Genomic DNA, 20,804 nt, shown 5'->3' with positions numbered 1-20,804 from the left:
GATTTGTATGGATTAAAGCACAGGGATATGAAGGCAGTTCATTGATACTATGCATATACTGTAATATTGTACAGTTTAACAAGTGTTTTCCATGGCTTCTGATCATGGTTTTTTTTCTGATGCAGGGAAGGAGGGAAGGACAGGGGTTGGGAAGAGTATGCCTGCTCGCCGCAAGGTATTGTGGGTAGGCAGTTGGGAGACACTACTATCAGCAAAGTGTTTTGAGGCGGTAAGGGTGGGGGTAATCTCAATCGCTCTCCCTCTGTATACAGTTGATATATGTCTCCCTGCTGCCTATTGACCATTCAACATGCTAACAATAGATTGCATAACGCAACAGTTTAATCTGATTGAAAATATTCTGTGTACAAAGTATGCTTTCCAAAATCGGGTTTTATTTTGGAAATCTTGATTTTGTGTTTTGTGGTCACATCTTTGGTTCTAACAAAAATGTCACTCGTCACACATTTGCAAATGTATACATTTCAGTGTAACATGAAATTCAACCACATGGATGATACCGTCAACCAAATATCCAGCAATATCCAGCAATCGTCATGCTTTCTGATAGAGCATAGCTTAAAAGAGAAAGGTAACAGGTGTGTTCTCCATTCTTTTGAATGTTTTATTTCATGTTTCCAGATGAGCTGATACTAGTCCTGACCTGCATGCCCTTCACTAACACACTAGCTGAAGGAAAAATGGCTGCCGATTGCTTTATGTTTCATATCTACAGAAATGTGGACCATACAAGTGTTTCATGTGTCAATGTCTGCAGAATGTAAAACAAGCTGTAGAAAAACGGCAACTTAAAAGTTACTTTAAAAAGCAACAGTAGAAGTGCTATTTATAATACTTGTAATACAAGTAAACTGTAGACCCCAGTCACACACACTTGCACGCACACACACGCGCGCGCGCGTGCCCGCACGGACGCACACACACACAGATGTGTGCACGCAAACACGGGCGCACACACACGCGCACGCTCACATAATACCCTTTGGGGGTGGCCATGAAAAGATAAAAAGTGCTCTTACATCAAATGGAAGTGTTATGCATACTGTGGGTCCATTTAGAACACCATACTATTTATACATCGAACCAAACCACTATGTTGAAAGAATCAGGCTTTGAATTCAAATCATTCATGAACTATGAGTACAGTATGCAGTACAGACGAGTGGTAAACTCAACGCCAGGTGTCATATGCACATATTATAATGGAGTTAGACATCTTTGGAAAAAGACCATCAATGTGTTCCCTTTATTATATTTTTGTTAGTCATCTTTCTTTACAAGAGTGTTTCAACAGAAACAAGGAGTGGAGAGAGAGAGAGAGATATCGAAATACATCTGTCGGAGACATTGCTTTGTGACAATGAATGTCTACGAAAATGAAGATCTCATTGGATCCCTCTCAATGAATCTGTTGACATACATTCAGGATCTCTGTGTCCGTGGGCATGTTCATAGAAACAGCGAGGGGGGGAACAACGGCAATTCATATAGATGTACAAGATATATCTTTACCAAGTGTCACCGATGATAGGTTGCGGAATTAAGCTTGTGCATAATGTAACGTTCACGTGATGAGTAACCTTGCCTGAGACCTGAAGACCTGGGTTAGCTCCCCGAGCTAAGTCTCAGACCTTACCTCAGCGGGCTAGCACAGTCTTGTGGTGTGCAGGAGACCCGGTTAGTTACATATACAGCATCTATGCTTATTCCCAGAGTGATACACCAAAACTGCGGCCTGAGAACAAATAGTTCTGGGAGCAACAAAACGTATGTGGCGTTAGTATTGGAACATGGATTTGTTTAGTCGCTGAGTTTTGCTGTACATGGTGTTTTTACAACCGTGAAAAGCAGTGGACACATTCTCACAATTACACGATAAAACATTCCTTACCATTAAAAAAAGGAAATTATACAAAAATGCAAGAACCTTAACTAACACGGCGATCGTTATTCAAGACACTGGATGTAGGATGGTAGCAGCAGCACTAGCTACAGAAAACTTCACAGTATACTCATGTGTGTCAGATAGTAACACTCAACAGAAAATCACAAGCGGTTTCGCAACGGCTTTTTGAGTTGCCGTCTTTCACTTACTCCTGGCAGTGATACATAACAATAATCTTCCCCTGCCTTGTTACCCCCTGGAACAGTCCCCTTAAATGGCTCCAAACCTGCTCTCAGGCCTTAGCTAGCTACACATCAGTTTGGCCTAGCACCCAACACCACCACACCACCTCCACCAACACATTAGCATACATCGATCTTCCAAAACTGTAAACACGTTTTTCTTCAAAGCAAACGTCTTAGTACTTATCATTTGTCCTTTTGTTCGCTTATTTATTTTGCTCTCTCAGATCTTTGTCTTTCTCCCTCTTTTCTTTCTCATATTGGTCTTTCTCCAAATTTGTGGCACTGTTGTACGAAGGCAACGAGGCGGTGGAGGGCGTCATGTCCGTTTTCTCTGTGGAGGTGGAGTTGTCCGCTAACTGTCCTATCACCAGCACCTCCTTGTCCTCCAGCTCGTACATCACACTGCTTTTAGGCTGCTCCTTGCAGAGCTCTGCTGCTTTCTTCAGAGCGAGTCGGGCCAGGTAGCGCCTGAATGACCTCTGGATCACCACGGCAGACATGTCTTCCTGCTTGCGCCGCAGGGTACTGGTGATGGGTTCGTAGGAGACTTTGGAGGGGTTGGAGGCCATGAAGCGCTCCTCCATCTGGCCCCGGAGGAGGTCCAAGCCTTCACCCTCTCCCAGGACACGCTTGGTGAAGGCAAACAGGATGTCAAGGCAGTGGATGCGCTCCCCACTGACCATGGGCAGATCCATTTTGATCAGCTGGATGTGGTTGGGCTTGGCCATTCGCAGCGGTGGGTCCAACGCGTCTGCAAAGTCCGACAGCTTGTCGTACTCCACGAACTGCGTGGCGTCCGGGTCGAAGCGCTCCCACACCTCGTAGAACATCTCAAAGTCGTCCTCGCTCAGCGGCTCGGCCGACTCCTCGGTGGCCACGCTGAAGTTCTCCAGGATGACGGCGATGTACATGTTGACCACGATGAGGAAACAGATGATGATGTAGCTGACGAAGAAGAACATGGCCACTGGCGGGTTGCCGCAGTTTCCCCGGTACAAGGTGCCCGGGTGCTCCATCTGGCTGTCACAGTCAGGCTCCTTCTTGTTGAGGATGGGCGCCAGGAGGCCGTCCCAGCCCGCCGACGTGGTGATCTGGAACAGGCAGAGCATGCTGTTGCCGAACGTCTCGAAGTTGAACATGTCGTCGATTCCCGCCTCGTGCTTGACGTAGGCGAAGTTGGACATGCCGAAGATGGCGTAGATGAACATGACCAAGAAGAGCAGGAGGCCAATGTTAAACAGGGCAGGAAGTGACATCATCAAGGCGAACAAAAGCGTCCGGATGCCCTTAGCGCCCTTGATGAGACGGAGGATGCGGCCGATTCTGGCAAGTCGGATGACTCGGAATAACGTTGGGGAAACAAAGTACTTCTCAATCAATTCTGATAAAAACATACCTGTAAGGACAGAGACAAAATACCACACCAATTAAACACATACAATTTCTCGGTTACAACTCCAAACATTTCATTCTGAACGCTACATTTGCATTCAAACGACTATGAAGAGTCAAGGTTCTTACCTACGATTGAAAGGATGACAACGACAAAGTCAAACACGTTCCAGCCAATGGTGAAGTAGTAATGGCGGAGGGATATCATTTTGAGCGTACACTCCCCAGTGAAGAGCACTATAAAGACAAAGTTAATCCAGTGGAGGATATTTTCCCTCTCTGGTGTCTGGTCATCCTCTTCCACCATCATAGTGACCATGTTGAGGCAGATGAGGATCATGATAACAATGTCAAAAGCCTGCTTCGTTATGAAGTCAAACACACAGCCTTGGAATGCATTCTAGAATGGAAAGACAGATGAAGGGAGAGAGAAAAACAGAGAGAGGAAGAGAGCGATAGAAATATATATATTTAATCATCATGACTGTGAGAATTCAAAATAAATATTGATTTACATTTTTTGTTATTTGCTTAGAGAAATCAGTCTTAAATATTCATTCTTAATATTTGAGCTACTGCTTGGTTTAATGGTTATTGTAATATCGATAGGTGTCAATATCAAACCGTTGGCCTGGGAATAGGCTTCTGGGGTTTCTTGGAGCCGAGCTTCTTCATGGCATTGTAGTATTTCTTCTGTTCCTCTGTCATGAAGATGTCCTGACCTCCAAAGTAAAGGGAACAGTACAAAACCTGGTAAAAACCTAACACACGGACAGCCAGAGTGTGCATCTCTCTCTCCTCTCAAGTTTCTTTCAGTCATTGTTAGCTCAGGGCTAGGCGCGCTTTTCAGATCTCTCTCGCTCTTTCTCCTCCCTCTCCTCTCGATATCTCTCAGGCTATTTTACACTCTCTCTCCTCTTCCTCCTTGAACTTTCTTTATTTTTCTCTTGTCTCCTCTGTCTCTGTATCACAGAGACTGCATTCACAGTGTTAGCTCTCTTATTAACGACTGGAAGGTGAATGTGTGTGTGTGTGTGTGTGTGTGTGTGTGTGTGTGTGTGTGTGTGTGTGTGTGTGTGTGTGTGTGTGTGTGTGTGTGTGTGTGTGTGTGTGTGTATGTAACTCATATGCCTGCTGTATTTAGAATAATCTCTCAGCTAGCAGCAGGTTTGACAAAACACTGAGCTCTCGATATCGCAGTGTATACTGAATACGTATCTTTTTCTTCTGTTGGTTGAAGTTGTCAATGATGACACCAATGAAGAGGTTGAGAGTGAAGAAGGAGCCAAAGATGATGAAGATGACAAAGTACAGATACATGTAGAGGTTCTGTTCATATTGGGGCTGAAGTTCCACCTGAAACACAAACAAGAAAGATATACACCAAAATGTTTAATCATTGCACATATTCCAACATATTCAAGTCAAACCCTCATTTACAGGACATTCCTAAAGGAAGAAACATTTTTTACAAAAGCCATAAAAACACCAACATTCCAATAAAAAATGTCAACTCAAAACCTTAAATACAAGAGTCAACCTGACTTTAAACTGTCAGCCATTTTCCATGACCAGAGCCCCAAAGAAACACTTACATTACGAGAGTCCACAGCTGCGTACATGATGTCCATCCAACCTTTAAATGTTGCCTAGGAGCAGAGGACAGAGAACAGAATGAATGACTCTCTGAGGGGTCACTCTCAAGTGGTTACTTACATCTGACTTCCCTGTTCCTTTGCTGCAGCCTTGCAGTCAGGCTCCGCTCCACTACTTTTGGTTAAGGAGAGCTATTTTGGTAGCAGGAAGAAAATATTAAATGAACAGTCACAATACTCTGTGAAAGGTGCTAAGCTATGTCTCGAACAAAAAATACTCTACACTGATTTAAAAGCACAAAAGTGGCATAAAAAGTCAAAAACAAGACCGCCATACAGGCATACGGTATATACACTGAGTGTACAAAATATTAGGAACACCTTCCTAATATTGAGTTGCATCCCTTTTTGCCCCTAGAACAGCCTCAATTCGTCGGGGCATGAACTCTACAAGGTGTCGAAAGCATTCCACAGGGATGCTGGCCCATTTTGACTCCAATGCTTCCCACAGTTGTGTCAAATCGGCTGGATGTCCTTCGGGTGTTGGACCATTCTTGATACACACAAGAAACTGTTGAGGGTGAAAAATCCAGCAGCGTTGCAGTTCTTGACACACTCAAATTCCTCTGATCAGTCTATGTCATGGAAAGTGCAGGTTTTCCTAATGTTTTGTTCACTCCGTGTAAATTAACATTATATGCACGTTTCATAATAGCTACACTTTTAAAACCAGATTTATTAAAGAATAATCTTCCTGAACGCCAACAGACAACTGACCATGTCCTCATGCCTGTCCCACTCACCACTTGCAACAAGGCCAAATACCCGGCCCCGACATTATCAAAGTTGATCTTGACATTCTTCCATCGGGCGCTGTCATTGGCCAGGGCCAGACAGTCGCTCTTGTTGTTGACCACCTCGATGGGAAAGGTCTCGTCGTTGGTGGTGTTGACGCAGTAATAGTACTTCCCTGCGAACAGATTGACGCCCATGATGCTGAAGATGAGCCAGAAGATGAGGCACACCAGCAGCACGTTCATGATGGACGGAATGGCACCCAGGAGGGCGTTCACCACCACCTGTCAATCAAAGATGACATGGTTAGAGCGCTCGATCAAACCGGTTCTCTGAGGTTTCTCTGGATAGGACTAGAAAGTAATGTGACAATGTGTTGAGTGAGATAAAGTTGAAGCTGAAATGCACACTCTTGTTACTAAAGAACCATGCATTTCTAGGCTTATCAAAGAATCCTGGTTACCATAGATAATAACATATGCAATAATAATATAATCATGTATAGGGAGGGTGAATAACGCTGGTAATATTGAGATATTTTTTTAGGTTTAGGAACACATGAGATTATGTGTACAGTATTTTCACTGTGTTACTTTCAGTACAAAGCATGTTACGAGCGCTACCACAAGAGTTTGACAGTTAACTACTTAAGGAAAGGAAAAGGACGGAAACGCTCTTTCAAAGGAGTGGCGACAGAGCACATTTAACCACTGTAAGTTCAAAAGCAAAACAGAAAAAACCTTAGAAGAGTCAGGGTGAAGTCACAACAGTGTTTACTGTAAATGAAAAGACACACAAAGAAAATAATTACACATCAAAAGGCCCCACACAAGCAACATCGAGGCAGAGCAATGTTAGAATCTATCGACACAATGTGGAGAAAGTAATGCAGATACACACGAGAGACATATCTCGAAATCTAGCTCTATACACAGGCATGCGTCCATTTAAAATACATCACTGGTTTCTGTTTTCCTCCTTCTAGAAAGCCTCAGTCATTTAAAAAGGACTGTGGCTAAGAATGCTACAAGATGTCAAATGTAACAAGGCATTCATCTCCTAAAATAAGTTACATTTAGCTATGACATTTAGTTATTTTCAAAAGACTCAATTGCAGTGGACTTTATCATAACAAATATCCTAAAAGCTGCTTGAGAGGCTCTTTCTGATTGCAGTTCAGCATGAAACATGTTCTCCAGTAACCCTTACCCTCATGCCCTCGAACCGTGACAAGGCCCTCAGGGGTCTTAAGGCCCGCAGGGTTCGTAGGGATTTAATGGCACTCAGCTCAGAGTAGCCTAACGCATTGGCTACCAAGCTCACCAGAGACACCTGAGAGAGAGAGAGAGAGAGAGAGAGAGAGAGAAAGAAAAACAGAGAGAGAGAGAGAGAGAGGGAGAGAGAGAAAGAAAAACAGAGAGAGAGAAACAGACAGAGAGAAACAGAGACAGAGAGAGAAAAAACAGAGAGCAAGAGAGAGAGCGAGCGAGAGAGAGAGAGCGAAGGAGAGAGAGAGAGAGAGAGAGAGAGAGAGAGAGAGAGAAAATAAGCAATGTCAGGAGAGACGTTTGCAGAAGGAGAACTATGTGTGGTACATGGGTAACAAATGTTATGGAATTTCCATTCATTCCAATTGGTAAATGAATCGTCACAAAATTAATCAAATCCCTTTAAATTGCTATCCAAAGCTTAGATTTGAATTCATCTGCTGACAAAGCGTGTTCAAGGTCATCGCGTGTGTACCGAGTTCGCATACAACTCCAGCAAATACATACATCAACAATGAGGAAGTCCAGCCAGCACCAGGCGTTGGTGAAGTACTTCTTGAATCCATAGGCCACCCACTTCAGCAGCATCTCCAGGATGAAGATATAGGTGAAGACTTTGTCTGCGTACTCCAGCACTATCTTAATGGTCTTCCGCTGTTCTATGTAAATGTCTTCAAACGCCTACACGGAGACACAAACAAGGAATCAAGCATTAGATAATGTTTGTCAAGTGTTTTGAGTCACATAGGTTGGTGTTTTTTTGATAAAATGTAGGGCTCTGAGTTTTTTCTGAACACAGGACATGACCAGGAAATACTATGCATATGGCTCAGAGTTTTCCCTGTCCGGACTCAACCCTACTGATGAGTACCCTCTGACCAATCAACGTTTCAGTTTTCACTTCAAAACAGAAGTGTCAGGCTAACCAAGAAGCCATAAAGCTCATCTTCACTCTACATCAAAGTAAGCAGACTGTAATTATTTGACACTCACATTGTGATGTAAAGGCAACTAGAGCACACGTTTACTTGACTTTTCTTAAAGGAGCGGTACAACATTACACAGGCCAGGTGAGCGGCAGCCACTCACCAGAGCGCCACTGCTGAGCAGGATCATGAAAATGATTAAGGTCTCGAACCAGTTGTGTTCCACGATGATGAAGCACGTCTTCCTCAAGGTCCACCACATCTTCCACTTGCCCTCCTCAACGTTCACCTGGCAACACTGGAACCTGAGCACACAGCCTGGGAGAGACAGAGAGAGAGAGAGAGAGAGAGAGAGACCGAGAAAGAGAAAAAGAGAGAGAGAGAGAGAAGATAAAATAATGCCTTGTCCTTGCCTGAAAGAAACTTTTCCTCCCATTTTTCAAACAGTTCCCCCCCCACCATCAGAGCTCGGAATTCGCTCTAGACTACTTCTGATGTGTGAAAGGACAAAGTATGTCAAAGATAAAACGTTTGTCTCTGTCAGTCTCTCTCAAACCTTCCTCTCGCCAGTCCCTCTCTCCCTTCCCCCCCCCTTTCCCTCCTTCTTCCCCCACTCTTCCTCGTCCTCTCCCCCAGCCCCTCCCTCCCTCACCATCAGTGAAGCAGTTCTCTGGGTCCTCTGACTCCTCGTCCTCCAGCTCCACTGACTCCGCTCCATCCCCCGGGGGACCGATATCCACCGAGCTGCCCTCCGACGAGGTAAGGTGCTGGGGCTCTATAGGTAGCTTCTGCGGGGGCGGGGGGAGAGACAACCTTCTGAGCTACTAGAGATCTTGAGATTCTTGTAATGGTTCATTCTCCATTGTCATGGACTGTAACAGTACAGTAGTCTCACCAAAAACTTTGATCTGGACTGGAGACATGACTTTGGCTTAAATATAAACTCAGAGTTATACTCGTTTCATCATTATAATCATCATTACATGCAGCGTCAATCAAAAGTACCTACAGGCTTTGAGATCAGTTTGATCAGAGGAGATCCAATCACACTGTAGTATACAGCACGTGGTAGCAACAATACATGCTACAGGGAGAGGTTGGTGTTACAATGCACTGTGGGTATGTTTGATATTGGCTCAGACAGTCGAAGGGGGCATGCAGTATTCCAGTGCATTTCCAATCCTGAAATCGGAAAACAAGCAAGAGAATAGCACAAGCTTCGGTCTGTTTCGGTAAATAAATGGGTATTGCCACATTAGCTAACCAGCAAAAACCAGTACTGTGCACTGTTTACAAGACAGCATGTGGTCTGGAGCTATCAGATAATAATAATATAATGAATACTAATATAACATTAGATGCAGTGTGACCATGCTACCCAGAAAACATACAGGGGAGATACAGCTAAATGGGGTACTCTAACAGGATTATCCACTGGAGACTAAGAGGAAATGTCCCTCCAAGAGGAAATAATGTTGGAGGGATCTCTGGGGCTGACTAGTACAACTGTCCTTATTCTTTGCTATTGGGAGGATAATCATTGGATTATAATGCACACTTTGACATTAGAGCCCTGCAATCCATGTAAGTTACACATAGTACAGTACTAGAGATATTTTTTATATATAAATATATAATCTACATGCTGTTTGGGCTCCCGAGTGGCGCAGCGGTCCAAGGCACTGCATCTCAGTGCTACAGACCCTGGTTCGATTCCAGGCTGTATCACAACTGGCTGTGATTGGGAGTTCCATAGGGCGGCGCACAATTGGCCCAGCGTCGCCCAAGTTAGGGTTTGGCTGGGGTAGGCTGTCATTGTAAATAAGAATTTGTTCTTAACTGACTTGCCTAGTTAAAGAAGAATATGCAATTCTGTGTACTGTATGGTGAGAAGGCTTAGCTCCGTAGGTGGAATCCCTGTCCTGTTTTCATTGGTAAAACATGGTGCAATGTTTAGGGAGTTTGGGGCGTCTGGCTGGCTGGCAGACAGAGGAGTAACATGCCATCAGTACTAGACAGTGCAGCAGGTCTGATTGCCGTGGGACCCAGCTAATACGTAGTGTGAACGATGGAAGCATGCTACCCTGCCCGCTCCACACACCTCCAGCCCGAGATACACAATGTTCCAGAAGGAGCGGTGGTGCTCTCTCTCTCTATACCTCTCTCTCTCTCTCTCTCTCACACACACATTATATCCCCCTTTCTCACATGTTCTCTATTTCATCCTTCTTCTTCTTCTCTCTCTCTATACCTCTCTCACACACGTTCTATCTCTCCCTCCGTCTCACACATTTTCTCATCCTGCTTGTTCCGTCTTTTCCATCTCCCTCCCTATCTCTATTCTTTCACACGTCTTCTCCTTCTCTCTCTTTTCCAGTCTCTCGCTCTCTGCCATTTCTCTCTCTGCCATCTCTCTCTCTCTCTCTCTCTCTCTCTCTCTTTGTTCAGGGCAAATGCTATATATAAATTGAGGGTGCCCTCCTGCCATGCTTTTGGAAGGCAATATATAATTTGTGTCTCGATTTCACTTGGGTGTTTGCTATAATTGCTGCATCAGTTCAGTATGGTATGGCTGACTGTATGCAATCGCTAATCTACCAGGGGTTCAAAGAACCTAATATTCAGACTCCAAAACATTCACTAGATCTATACAGGGAGAACATGTCACCCTCGTGATTTTAACCTAAAGTACTTCGGGTAAAATTCATTTATTTCATCTTTGTCTCTTCCCCTCCTCCTTTTCTCTCTTCATCAATTCTCTGTTATTTTTTCTCAGTCTTGGGGTGATCAATGCCAATCACCTCCAAAATCAATCAATACAAACCAAGCAAGGAAATCAAAAGGAAAAACAAGTCACATGACTTCACCTATCAATGAGAAAAGTGGATGCAGCTCATTCATAATGGTGTTGAAACTACAAAAAAAGCCTGATGATCAAATTACAAATAAAGAAATGAGATGAAGGGGGATAGAAGAAAATAAAGGCCAGGGACTACAACAGAGGAAAGCAGTTGGGGAGAGGGGTAGTCAGGCAGAGAACAAAAAAATAGGCAATCCATTGAAATAAATGCAAGATAAGTATTGGTTGGTTCTGTAAAATGGCATAGGCAGTCTTCATGGTTAGTGCTATGTAGAATAAAATGGTCTTACAAGTCTCCTCTCTCTCACTGACAACCTTGTGAGCGTCTGTAACACAGCTGCAATAACAAACGGTGGGTTAAGCAAGGTAAAGTGACACAAACCATGAGCCAGCTCATAATGTACAGTACAACCTCGATGTCTGTTTTCATCAATCAGCTGCAAGGCACATAAGAACACAGGTTATCCACAGAGAAACACTTTAGAAGACAAGGCTCCAGGATGATATAGAATAGGATTAAACAAATTGTGAGGACGACAATTGACCTTGTACTGTTCGTAGCACAAAATCACACTCACACACTCACACACGGTTTATGATCCCGTTCCCAAATAAATAGACTAATTTGAAGCTATTATTAATAAGGGAGAAGGGGGATCAGCAGTGGCATCTAATCCATATTTGTTGCATGGAGAGTCATGACCAGAAACAGACCAGGCTAGCTTTCTCTAATAACTGAAGGAGTTGGCTGGGGGCAGGTTGGTGACACTTCTGTCGGTCGGCTCAGCTCCACTCCACTCCCTGTCCTTGGCTCTGGTCTGGAGATGTGAGGGCGGGGCTACTGAGCCCAGAAGGCCCGCTTACCCTCCTAGCTTAACGTGACATTATGTCTTCGAAGCAGACACACATCTTATTTACAACATCTGCTCCAGAATGTCATGTGTGTGTGTGTGTGTGTGTGTGTGTGTGTGTGTGTGTGTGTGTGTGTGTGTGTGTGTGTGTGTGTGTGTGTGTGTGTGTGTGTGTGTGTGTGTGTGTGTGTGTGCGTGTGTTCGTGTGTGTTCATGTGTGTGTGTGTGTGTTCGTGTGTGTGTGTGTGTGTGTTCGTGTGTGTGTGTTCGTGTGTGTGTGTTCGTGTGTGTGTGTGTTCGTGTGTGTGTGTTCGTGTGTGTGTGTTCGTGTGTGTGTGTTCGTGTGTTTGTGTTCGTGTGTGTGTGTGTGTGTGTGTGTGTGTGTGTGTGTAGGCCAGTGAGTGGGATATTTTAAGTCCTTTATCTGTCTTCCGGCCTTAATTTACAGTCTATTAAACATGTCATAAATATTATGTTTATTTTCAAATCTCAGTGGTGTGATTTCTAAGGAAAGGGATTAAATGTGTGAGAAATGAGCCTCCACACACATCTGTGAGCCTCCACACACATCCGTGAGCCTCCACACACATCCGTGAGCCTCCACACACATCCGTGAGCCTCCACACACATCCGTGAGCCTCCACACACATCCGTGAGCCTCCACACACATCCGTGAACACCCACACACACACACACACACTTCACTTCGCTTCACCCTTTGCAAGGACGCTGCTCTAAACAATTTCTTTCAACAAGCGCATATAATAGTGAAGACCCATTTGCCCGCCTGTATACTCAGTCAACCAGATAACACACACATCAGCCCATTATAGATATCTAATGAGAACATCCAGAAACAACCTGCTGCTTGGGCCATAGGCCATTCTGACTCATTATCTGTAGTCAATCATCATCAAATTTCAAATGTATTTATAAAGCCCTTCTTACATCAGCTGATGTCACAAAGTGCTGTACAGAAACCCAGCCTAAAACCCCGTACAGCAAGCATTGCAGTTCTAGAAGCACCTGCAGTGACTGTACTGTCCTCTCATGCTACTTCATTGTTTTGATGCCTAGGGATTTATAACAGTACACTACAACAACCCTGGATAGTGGACTAGGCTAAAAAGACTTGGTGCAATGACTCAGCAAAATATCTAGCTGATAACTGCCTCTGGAAAGTCTGGAGTTCTCAGATTCTATCCACTGATGTGTAGTGGTAAAAAAGAATCGGTGAACAAAGTAACGCTGCCTATATTTCCCATGCATTTTTCCACTTTAGGTGGGTAAATGCCTGGCAAGATGAAAAGGTGTGTGAATGACGATTATGTGCGTTTCCCTTCCACTTCACCACTGATTCTGTATACAGATCTACGTCAAACACAGCAGACCTTGGTCAAATACATATGACAAAAACGATGAAATACGATAGAGTTGCGCTGTATTTAGCTTACCTGACAAAATGGAACCAATGGCACAGTCACAAAAGTGTAAACCAATGGAATAGTTCAAAAGGTGTAAAGAAATAAGCCTTGTTTAACCATCCTGATCTGCTGAGCTCACATTCTGTTTCACTACACATGACACGTAATGGGAGCACACACGGTTAGTTCTGGTTCACAAGGCTAGTAAACCAGTAGAACAATCCCAATAGTGTTAACTAAAGGAATCGTCCCAAAAGTGTAAACCAATGGAATTGTCCCAAAAGTGCAAACCAATGGAATAGTCCCAAAAGCGCTCACTCTGCTTAAGGTCAAGCTAAATCATGGCACCTCCAGTAACACAGACACCACTCAGAACTAACACAGACACCACTCAGAACTAACACAGACACCACTCAAAACTACCACAGACACCACTCAAAACTAACACAGACACCACTCAGAACTAACACAGACACCACTCAAAGATACCACAATTAAAAGATGTGATGTGACTGTGCTCGTTGCTACTTAACAGAGCAGCACAGGGGTCTCTAGTCAAACCTCCTCTCTTACCTCTTTGCTGCCCATCGACATTTCCTCAGAGGCCGAGTCGCTGCTGAAGTCCTCCGTGATAGCGGTCTCAAAGTCCGACTCGCACACCGCGATGGGCACGCTCACCGTCAGGCTGGGGTTGTGGATGAACGACATGTAGTTGCACTCCTCCTTTGGGTAATTCGCCGTACTGTCTCCTAACCCCACCCCCAATCCCCCTCTGGGCCGCCCGTTCCCCTCCTTCAGATAGACCCCACTCGGATCTTTAGTGATCTCGACCAACATGTGTTTTGAGATGCAGTTGTCCCCCTTGCCGTTGATGGAGCTGTGGAGCTCGTCCAGGGTCTTATCCCCCACCAGTGACCCCCCCTTGACCCGTTTGGTGGCTCCGCCCCCGAGGAACAGGCTCTGGATAACCTGGCGGATGGTCACCTTGACCCACGCCACGCCCCTCTGGATGCGGCCCACAGCGATCTGCAGGTTGTTCATCTCGCTGTCGTCATCCGTGGCCGCCAGGTTGTCGGCGCTGAAGGAGCTGAGCAGCAGGGCCAGGAACAGATTCAGGACCTGTAGAGGCAGAGGGAGGAAAGGAGTCCATTCTGATCTGAGTTCAGTTGTTAATATGGAGATTCAGTTCAAATTGAAAATTGCATATCACGTAAATATGGCAATGCTTAAAACATATTTGCTGCACCAGTGTCAAACACAAATTGACCAAGAAAGATTCATCACAAGTACAGTGATATCATCCATAGGTATGGGGATTTTGGGATATACAATGACTAACAGCAAAAACACCTACCACCAGGTTCCCTATAACCATGACCATCATAAAGACGATGAGGCACATGCTCTGGCCAGCCACCTCCATACAGTCCCACATGGTCTCGATCCACTCCCCACACAGCACCCGGAACACGATGAGGAACGAGTGGAAGAAGTCATGCATGTGCCAGCGCGGCAGCTTGCAGTTGTCTGCGATCTTACACACACACTCCTTGTAGCTCTTGCCAAACAGCTGCATGCCCACCACGGCGAAGATGAACACGATGATGGCTAGGACCAGTGTCAAATTACCCAGAGCTCCCACCGAGTTACCGATGATCTTGATCAGCATGTTCAGGGTGGGCCAAGACTTGGCCAGTTTGAACACCCTCAACTGTCGACAAGAAGAATCACATGAGTTTTTTTTGTTGTTCCTGGTTGTGACTACGGTATTAATATCTAGCTAGCATCAATCAACAAAGGATGAAGATGAATATTACCGCTGTATCAAGGAGTATGTAAAAGAAAGGCCATCTGTTATTCAGCTAAGGGGGGGGGGGGGGGGGGTAGTATAGTTATGTTTCCTGTAGAAATGTGGCAACTAGAAGGTACACGATCTGCTCTGACGGGGTCAACTCGGGAGGAACTGGTGTCAGAAGTGGGATCTTACCAATCGGAAAGACCGGAGCACAGACAGGCCCTCTACATTGGCCAGGCCGAGCTCCATCAGACTCAGACTGACGATGATGCCGTCAAATATGTTCCATCCCTGTTGAAAGTAGTAGTAGGGGTCCAGAGCGATTAGCTTGAAACACATCTCGGCCGTGAAGATGCCCGTGAACACCTACACAGAGACAGAGACAGAGACAGTGGTTAGATTTGAGCACGGTTAGAAATATTTCCATAGAATGAGTGTTAGTGGTTGTGTGGGTAGTGTGTGGGTTAAGCTTGGCTAGCCATACATATTTGGACCTATGGATAGATGTACATCTTTGTATACAGTTTCCATAGTATGTGGCCAACTTGGTGGCTGAATCTTCTAAAATAGACTTAGACAATGAAACTGTGAAAAATAACAGATTGGGGATTTGGAAGATGCCACGTGTGACTTTGAGGAGAAGCTATACCAGGTGCAAGAGATTTTCCTTACAAATTCCATAGAAATGAAAAAAGCAGCAGTAGACATTTCTGAACTCTTATCGAACAGACCTATACATCCATGAATGGATCTCTATCATTTGTAACTGTTTCTGATGTATGTATTGTGAAGTATTGTTCAATAGATGTACTATGTAAGGCATTTATTTATCTGTGTTTCTATTTCACAATTCATTTTACATATACTATCAGATTGCTGAGTGAAGGGTTTGGGTGTAAAAAATATCTAAATATATATGATGTATTGTATGAAGAAAAAAATATACAATTAGAAATGGCTGTTAGGGGAGAAAACCATCCCAGTAACAATCTCTCTTTAACTGCTTGATATTTCGAAAAAGCCTTGCAAGTTTACGTCAGTAATATTGGACACGTACCAGGTTCCCGACAGAGAGGACATGATTGAACTCCTTGGTCATGGGATAATGTTCCATGGCCATGAAAAGGGTGTTGAGAACGATACAGACGGTGATGGCCAGGTCCACGAAGGGGTCCATCACCACTGTGTTGACGATCCCCTTGAAACTCAACCACATAGGACAGCAGTCCCAGATCAGACAGGTGTTGGCAAACTTATACCAGCATGGTGGACACTTCTGCCTGGACTCTTCAAGCTCTGGAAAGGGTTAAAACAGTCACATTTTTGTGTGATTTTTTAAAATGTTTACTATTTAGTCATTTAGCAGATGCTCTTCTCCAGAGCGACTTACAGGAGCAATTAAGGTTAAATGCCTTGCTCAGGGGCACAGACAGATTTTTCACCCAGTCGGCTCAGGGATTTGAACCAGCGACCTTTCGGTTACTGGCTCAACGGGTTTTAAACGCTAGGCTACATGCCGCCTGTTGTCATGTAGACATGTCCACATTTTGGCTATAAGGCATTATGACTTGTTATAAGCATGTATAACAAGTATCAAATATCATATAGTTAACTTTCAGGAAAGTGCTATCATGCTTTTATAATGCTAAGGAGGACACTTCATTGATGGCATACACATTATAATGGTTGTTGTAGGCTATGAGTCTTCAAGATGTTTGGTTCATCGGTCTAGTATAATAACATATTATTTAAGAACTTGGTGTGACACCAACCCTCCATGGTGTTGGTGAGAATACTGGCCACACTCATAGCTCTGGCTCTGGCTCTGTCTGGCTCATCTAGGTAGGCCATGGACGCCTGGCGAGACCTCCTCTTCTTCAGCCTCATCTCAGAGTCAGTGGTTGTCCCCTGGAGATCAAGAAACATCTGGAAGAGTTATTCAGTGTACGGACTAGGTGGCCTGTAAGGGACTCCTGACCCTAACCATGACTATACCAACGATGTTGGGTTCACTTCAAATAGTATTTATTTTCTGTCAAATACTTTAGCTGGGCAATGGAACCAATGGAATAATCCCAAAAGTGCAAACCCGGTCATCTGACTCAATCAAAAGAAAATGAATAATATTTGGAGCGTGGACTGATAAAAGCTATAGCTCACCTCAGGCAGGAGCAGTCCTACAGGCGAGGTGGGCACCGAGGTCCCTCCCACTAGCGAGACGACGCCGTTACAGTCCACGGTGCTGTGCATCTTGCCGTTGGCGGGCAGCAGGACGCGCTGAGGGGCCAGGCTAGTCTGACTGACCGTGCTGGAGCGGCGCTCGATACGGCAAGGCACAAACAGGGAGCCGCGGCGGCTGTCGGTGTCCTCGAACGTGCTTTGCTCGTCGTCGGCGAAGTCGTTATCGGAGACCACATCGCGGGCGCGGCCTCGGAAGCTAAACAGGCTAGCTCGGCTGTTCCTCCTCGGGGAGAAGAGGGAGCCGCGGATACTGAGGAGAGACTGGTGGAAGGGGAGAGGGAGGAAAGAGAGAAAGGGGAGAGGAGAGAAAGGTATCAGTACTGAAAAAGAGGAGGAGGATGGAGGTTATGGAGACGATGAAACGGAAGAAGGGAGATCAACATGATTGGAGTGACTCAGTGGACACTCCGCCCAGTGGAGTGATGAGGAAGATGATGGTAATGAGGACAATGGTGACTAAGACAATGACCCTTTCCCCTCACTGTGTACTCGCCTGGTTGGGTGAGGAGCATCTCTTCTCGTAGGACAGCCGGTTGGCATCCATAGAAAACCGGAAGCTTAACCTCTTGATACTGTCCTCCGACTCGGACTTGTGGAACTTCTTGAGCTCGCCCCTCTCTTTTCTCTTCTTCTGACGGTTCATTCTCTCCTTGGCGCTCTTGGAGATGAGTTTGGAGGTCCCTGAGGAGGCTTCTGAGGAGGGCCCCCCTCTCCCGCTGTACTCTCCGTGGCTCTCTGTGGCTGCTGCCGCGGCAACCTGCCAGCCAATCACACACAAGCACAGTTGTCACGGCAACCGGCACCCGTCTTTGGTGGACAGAGCACAGAGCAGAGCGGCAGGCAACACAAATACCCAAATCAGCTTCAAAGAACTTCTTAAAATGGAGGCCTGTGTTTTGTCCCACAAACTGACTGTTTTCCTAACGAAACTGTCAAAGATTAAAAGGTTATCTGTTCCGGAAGCAAGTGAACAACCCAATTGCTCTTTGAAATAATAACAAGCCCTGGGTAACCTGAATCACTGTGGATTCATTTACAACAACAAAAAGCATGGGAGACAAAGTCATTCATTTTTCAAAAGCAACCATGCTTAGACTAAGTATATAAAATCTTTGTGATATCCATGTTTTTGTTATTATTGTATTGCTGGACACTTGGTCAAGCTGTTATTGTAAATAAGAAATGATGTGTAGCAGATGGAACTTCCCTCCCTCCACGAAAGCCAATACTGTACTACCAATACTGCACAGAGTAATTATTCCTTCTCTATCTACCTCTTGTTTCCATAGTAATGGAGCACCCTTGTGTGTAAAAGCTTGACTCCAAGCAAGCACCAAGACATACTTATGTAAGAGAGGATTATGGACTTAAGAGAGAAGGGCAATAGAGGGAATAGTAGGGAAAGACAGGGAAAGACAGGGAGGACTTTGGCTGTATGCACTCACTACTGTGCCGTCGCTCTGGATAAGACGGTCTGCGTAATGACTCAAATGCAAATGATTTAAAAAAGTAAAACTCTGCAATGCAAATGCACAAGCAGAAATCAGCCAATACCAATGCCTCCTCCTGCTGTCTCTTGAGCTGCTCCAGCATGGCCTGGAACTCCTCCTCCTTCTGGGCTGCCTCCTCTATGGTGGCCTGGTTCTGCTCATCGTAGGCCATGGCCACCACAGCCAGGATCAGGTTGACCAGGTAGAAGGAACCCAGGAAGATTACCAACACAAAGAAGATCATGTAGGGCTTCCCCGCCGCTCGCAGGGTCTAAGAGGGAGGGAGAGAGAGAGGGACGGTGGAGGGAGAGAGGGGGAGGAAGAGAGAAGGAGACAGAGAAAGAGATGGTGGAGGGAGAGAGATGGGGAGGGAGGGAGGGAGGCAGGGGGAGGGAGACAGAGAATAAAAGAGGGAGAGAGAGATAGGGAGGTAGGTAGTTAGGGAGGGGAAAGAGAGAGGGATAGAGGGAGGGGGAAAGAAGGATAGAGGGAGGGGAGGGAGAGAGAGAGAGGGAGGGGAGGGAGAGAGGGATAGAGGAAGGGAGATAGATAATTGTTTTCATTATATGCATTTTCTTTTCTTTACATTTTTTACATTTTAGTCATTTTAGCAGACTCTCTTATCCAGAGCGACGTACAGTAGTGAATGCATACATTTCATAAATTTTTTCCATACTTTACCAGTATTCCTGAGTTGTTTCACTGTTATTTTCAATGATAAAGCACTAAAAGGGGATCAAGTGTATCAGATCAGCAAACAGTGAGCGGCCATTTTGTTTCTAACCAATAGCTTTGTCCCACCTGTTGGTAGAGGTTTTCCCAGAAGTCCTGGGTCATGAGTCTGAAAAGGGACAGGAAGGCCCAGCCAAACGAGTCGAAGCTTGTGTAGTCGTAGTCTGGGTTCCTGCCCGCCTTGATGCACGTGAATCCCTCTGGGCACAACCTGTGGTGAAGAACCCCATACACAACACACAGGTCAGCAACCATGTTGTGGTCACTAAACCACTGCCACAAGCCACTTGTACAGTACAGAGCAATACAGTGGATATTTACTGCATCCACTGAGCAGCATTGGTTTTCATTAGATCGACTTAACTGTACTTACACTGAATATGATTTCATTTTCTAAGATCAGCCTGACTACATTAACACTATCAACTGGTTAAGGAAACAAGTGAGTATGCTTACATGCATACTAATAACTCGATATTAAACTGATTATGGCAAAAGTCCGAGTATGGCATTAGTCATGTAAACACCTTAATCTGATTATCTTAATCGGCGTAAGGTCAAAGTCAATTAAAACACCTGGTTTTCTGAGCAATCTTTCTAATTATTAGGACATGTAAACAGCTTAATCGGCGTTCCAGCTGTGTATTTGATCTGTGCATGTGCCAGGACCGGAAGCATATGCCTCCCTCTTATGCGTGAGGGAAGTGAGTTCGGAAAAACTGAAAGGATGCATCATTGAAATATTTTTCACAAACAAACTTCATTTGTCCAAACTCAGAATCAAATAGTCTTTGCAAAAATAACACGTTCCATGTTGTAAAACGTTTATTTTGTCTGCTGATTTTCAGACGTGTCCATTTAAACATGATTATTAGGTAAATCGTTCTTCTTGCAAAGCATGTAAAGGTTTTAATCAAATTATTACATTAATTTGACAGTGCACAATAACCATATTTATTGTGTGCATGCAATCATGCTCAGTAATTCCGTATGCGTGTTGAGGCTGTGTTGGTGAATGTAATTGGCTATATAAATAAAGGATGTTGTCGAGTCTCACCCGGCTCCACTGCCATTCCCACACAGGAGGGCATCCCTGCGGTTGGGGAGGTAATAGTAATTACCTAGAAGGAAGAACAGAGAGAGGAACCATCAGTCAATATGTTGAGGAGCGCTCGGGGAAAGGATGGAGGCAGGCAGGGAGGGAGGAAAGAGAGGAGGGAGGTTTGAAACTGGATTAAAAGATTTGAAATTTAGCAAATCATCTTAATGGGTTTTCAAACTTGT

At 44.9% G+C, this 20,804-nt stretch overlaps 1 protein-coding gene across 2 annotated transcripts in view; it reads right to left on the bottom strand.

Moving 5' to 3' along the window:
* Window positions 1-375: 375 nt before the first annotated feature.
* LOC106574562 (sodium channel protein type 2 subunit alpha) overlaps window positions 376-20,804 on the bottom strand; it is a 43,774-nt gene continuing 23,345 nt past the window's right edge. For both annotated transcript variants that reach the window (XM_014150540.2, XM_014150539.2), the window contains exons 8-27: window positions 20,578-20,641; window positions 19,590-19,731; window positions 18,853-19,059; window positions 17,792-18,055; window positions 17,218-17,559; window positions 16,830-16,965; window positions 16,115-16,353; window positions 15,250-15,423; window positions 14,617-14,973; window positions 13,836-14,381; window positions 8,780-8,915; window positions 8,291-8,445; window positions 7,709-7,882; window positions 7,143-7,265; window positions 5,942-6,217; window positions 5,139-5,192; window positions 4,762-4,899; window positions 4,168-4,272; window positions 3,673-3,943; window positions 376-3,547 (exon numbers count right to left, since the gene is read on the bottom strand). In XM_014150540.2, coding sequence (XP_014006015.2) covers window positions 2,355-3,547; window positions 3,673-3,943; window positions 4,168-4,272; window positions 4,762-4,899; window positions 5,139-5,192; window positions 5,942-6,217; window positions 7,143-7,265; window positions 7,709-7,882; window positions 8,291-8,445; window positions 8,780-8,915; window positions 13,836-14,381; window positions 14,617-14,973; window positions 15,250-15,423; window positions 16,115-16,353; window positions 16,830-16,965; window positions 17,218-17,559; window positions 17,792-18,055; window positions 18,853-19,059; window positions 19,590-19,731; window positions 20,578-20,641 — 5,096 coding nt within the window. In that variant the 3' untranslated portion in view covers window positions 376-2,354. The remainder of the gene's footprint in view (window positions 3,548-3,672; window positions 3,944-4,167; window positions 4,273-4,761; window positions 4,900-5,138; window positions 5,193-5,941; window positions 6,218-7,142; window positions 7,266-7,708; window positions 7,883-8,290; window positions 8,446-8,779; window positions 8,916-13,835; window positions 14,382-14,616; window positions 14,974-15,249; window positions 15,424-16,114; window positions 16,354-16,829; window positions 16,966-17,217; window positions 17,560-17,791; window positions 18,056-18,852; window positions 19,060-19,589; window positions 19,732-20,577; window positions 20,642-20,804) is intronic.

This window comes from Salmo salar, chromosome ssa16 (genome assembly GCF_905237065.1).
Source record: "Salmo salar chromosome ssa16, Ssal_v3.1, whole genome shotgun sequence".
Classification (NCBI taxonomy): Eukaryota; Metazoa; Chordata; class Actinopteri; order Salmoniformes; family Salmonidae; genus Salmo; species Salmo salar.
The sequence above is the reverse complement of the archived record's forward strand: the minus strand, read 5'-3'. Positions and strand labels throughout refer to the sequence as shown.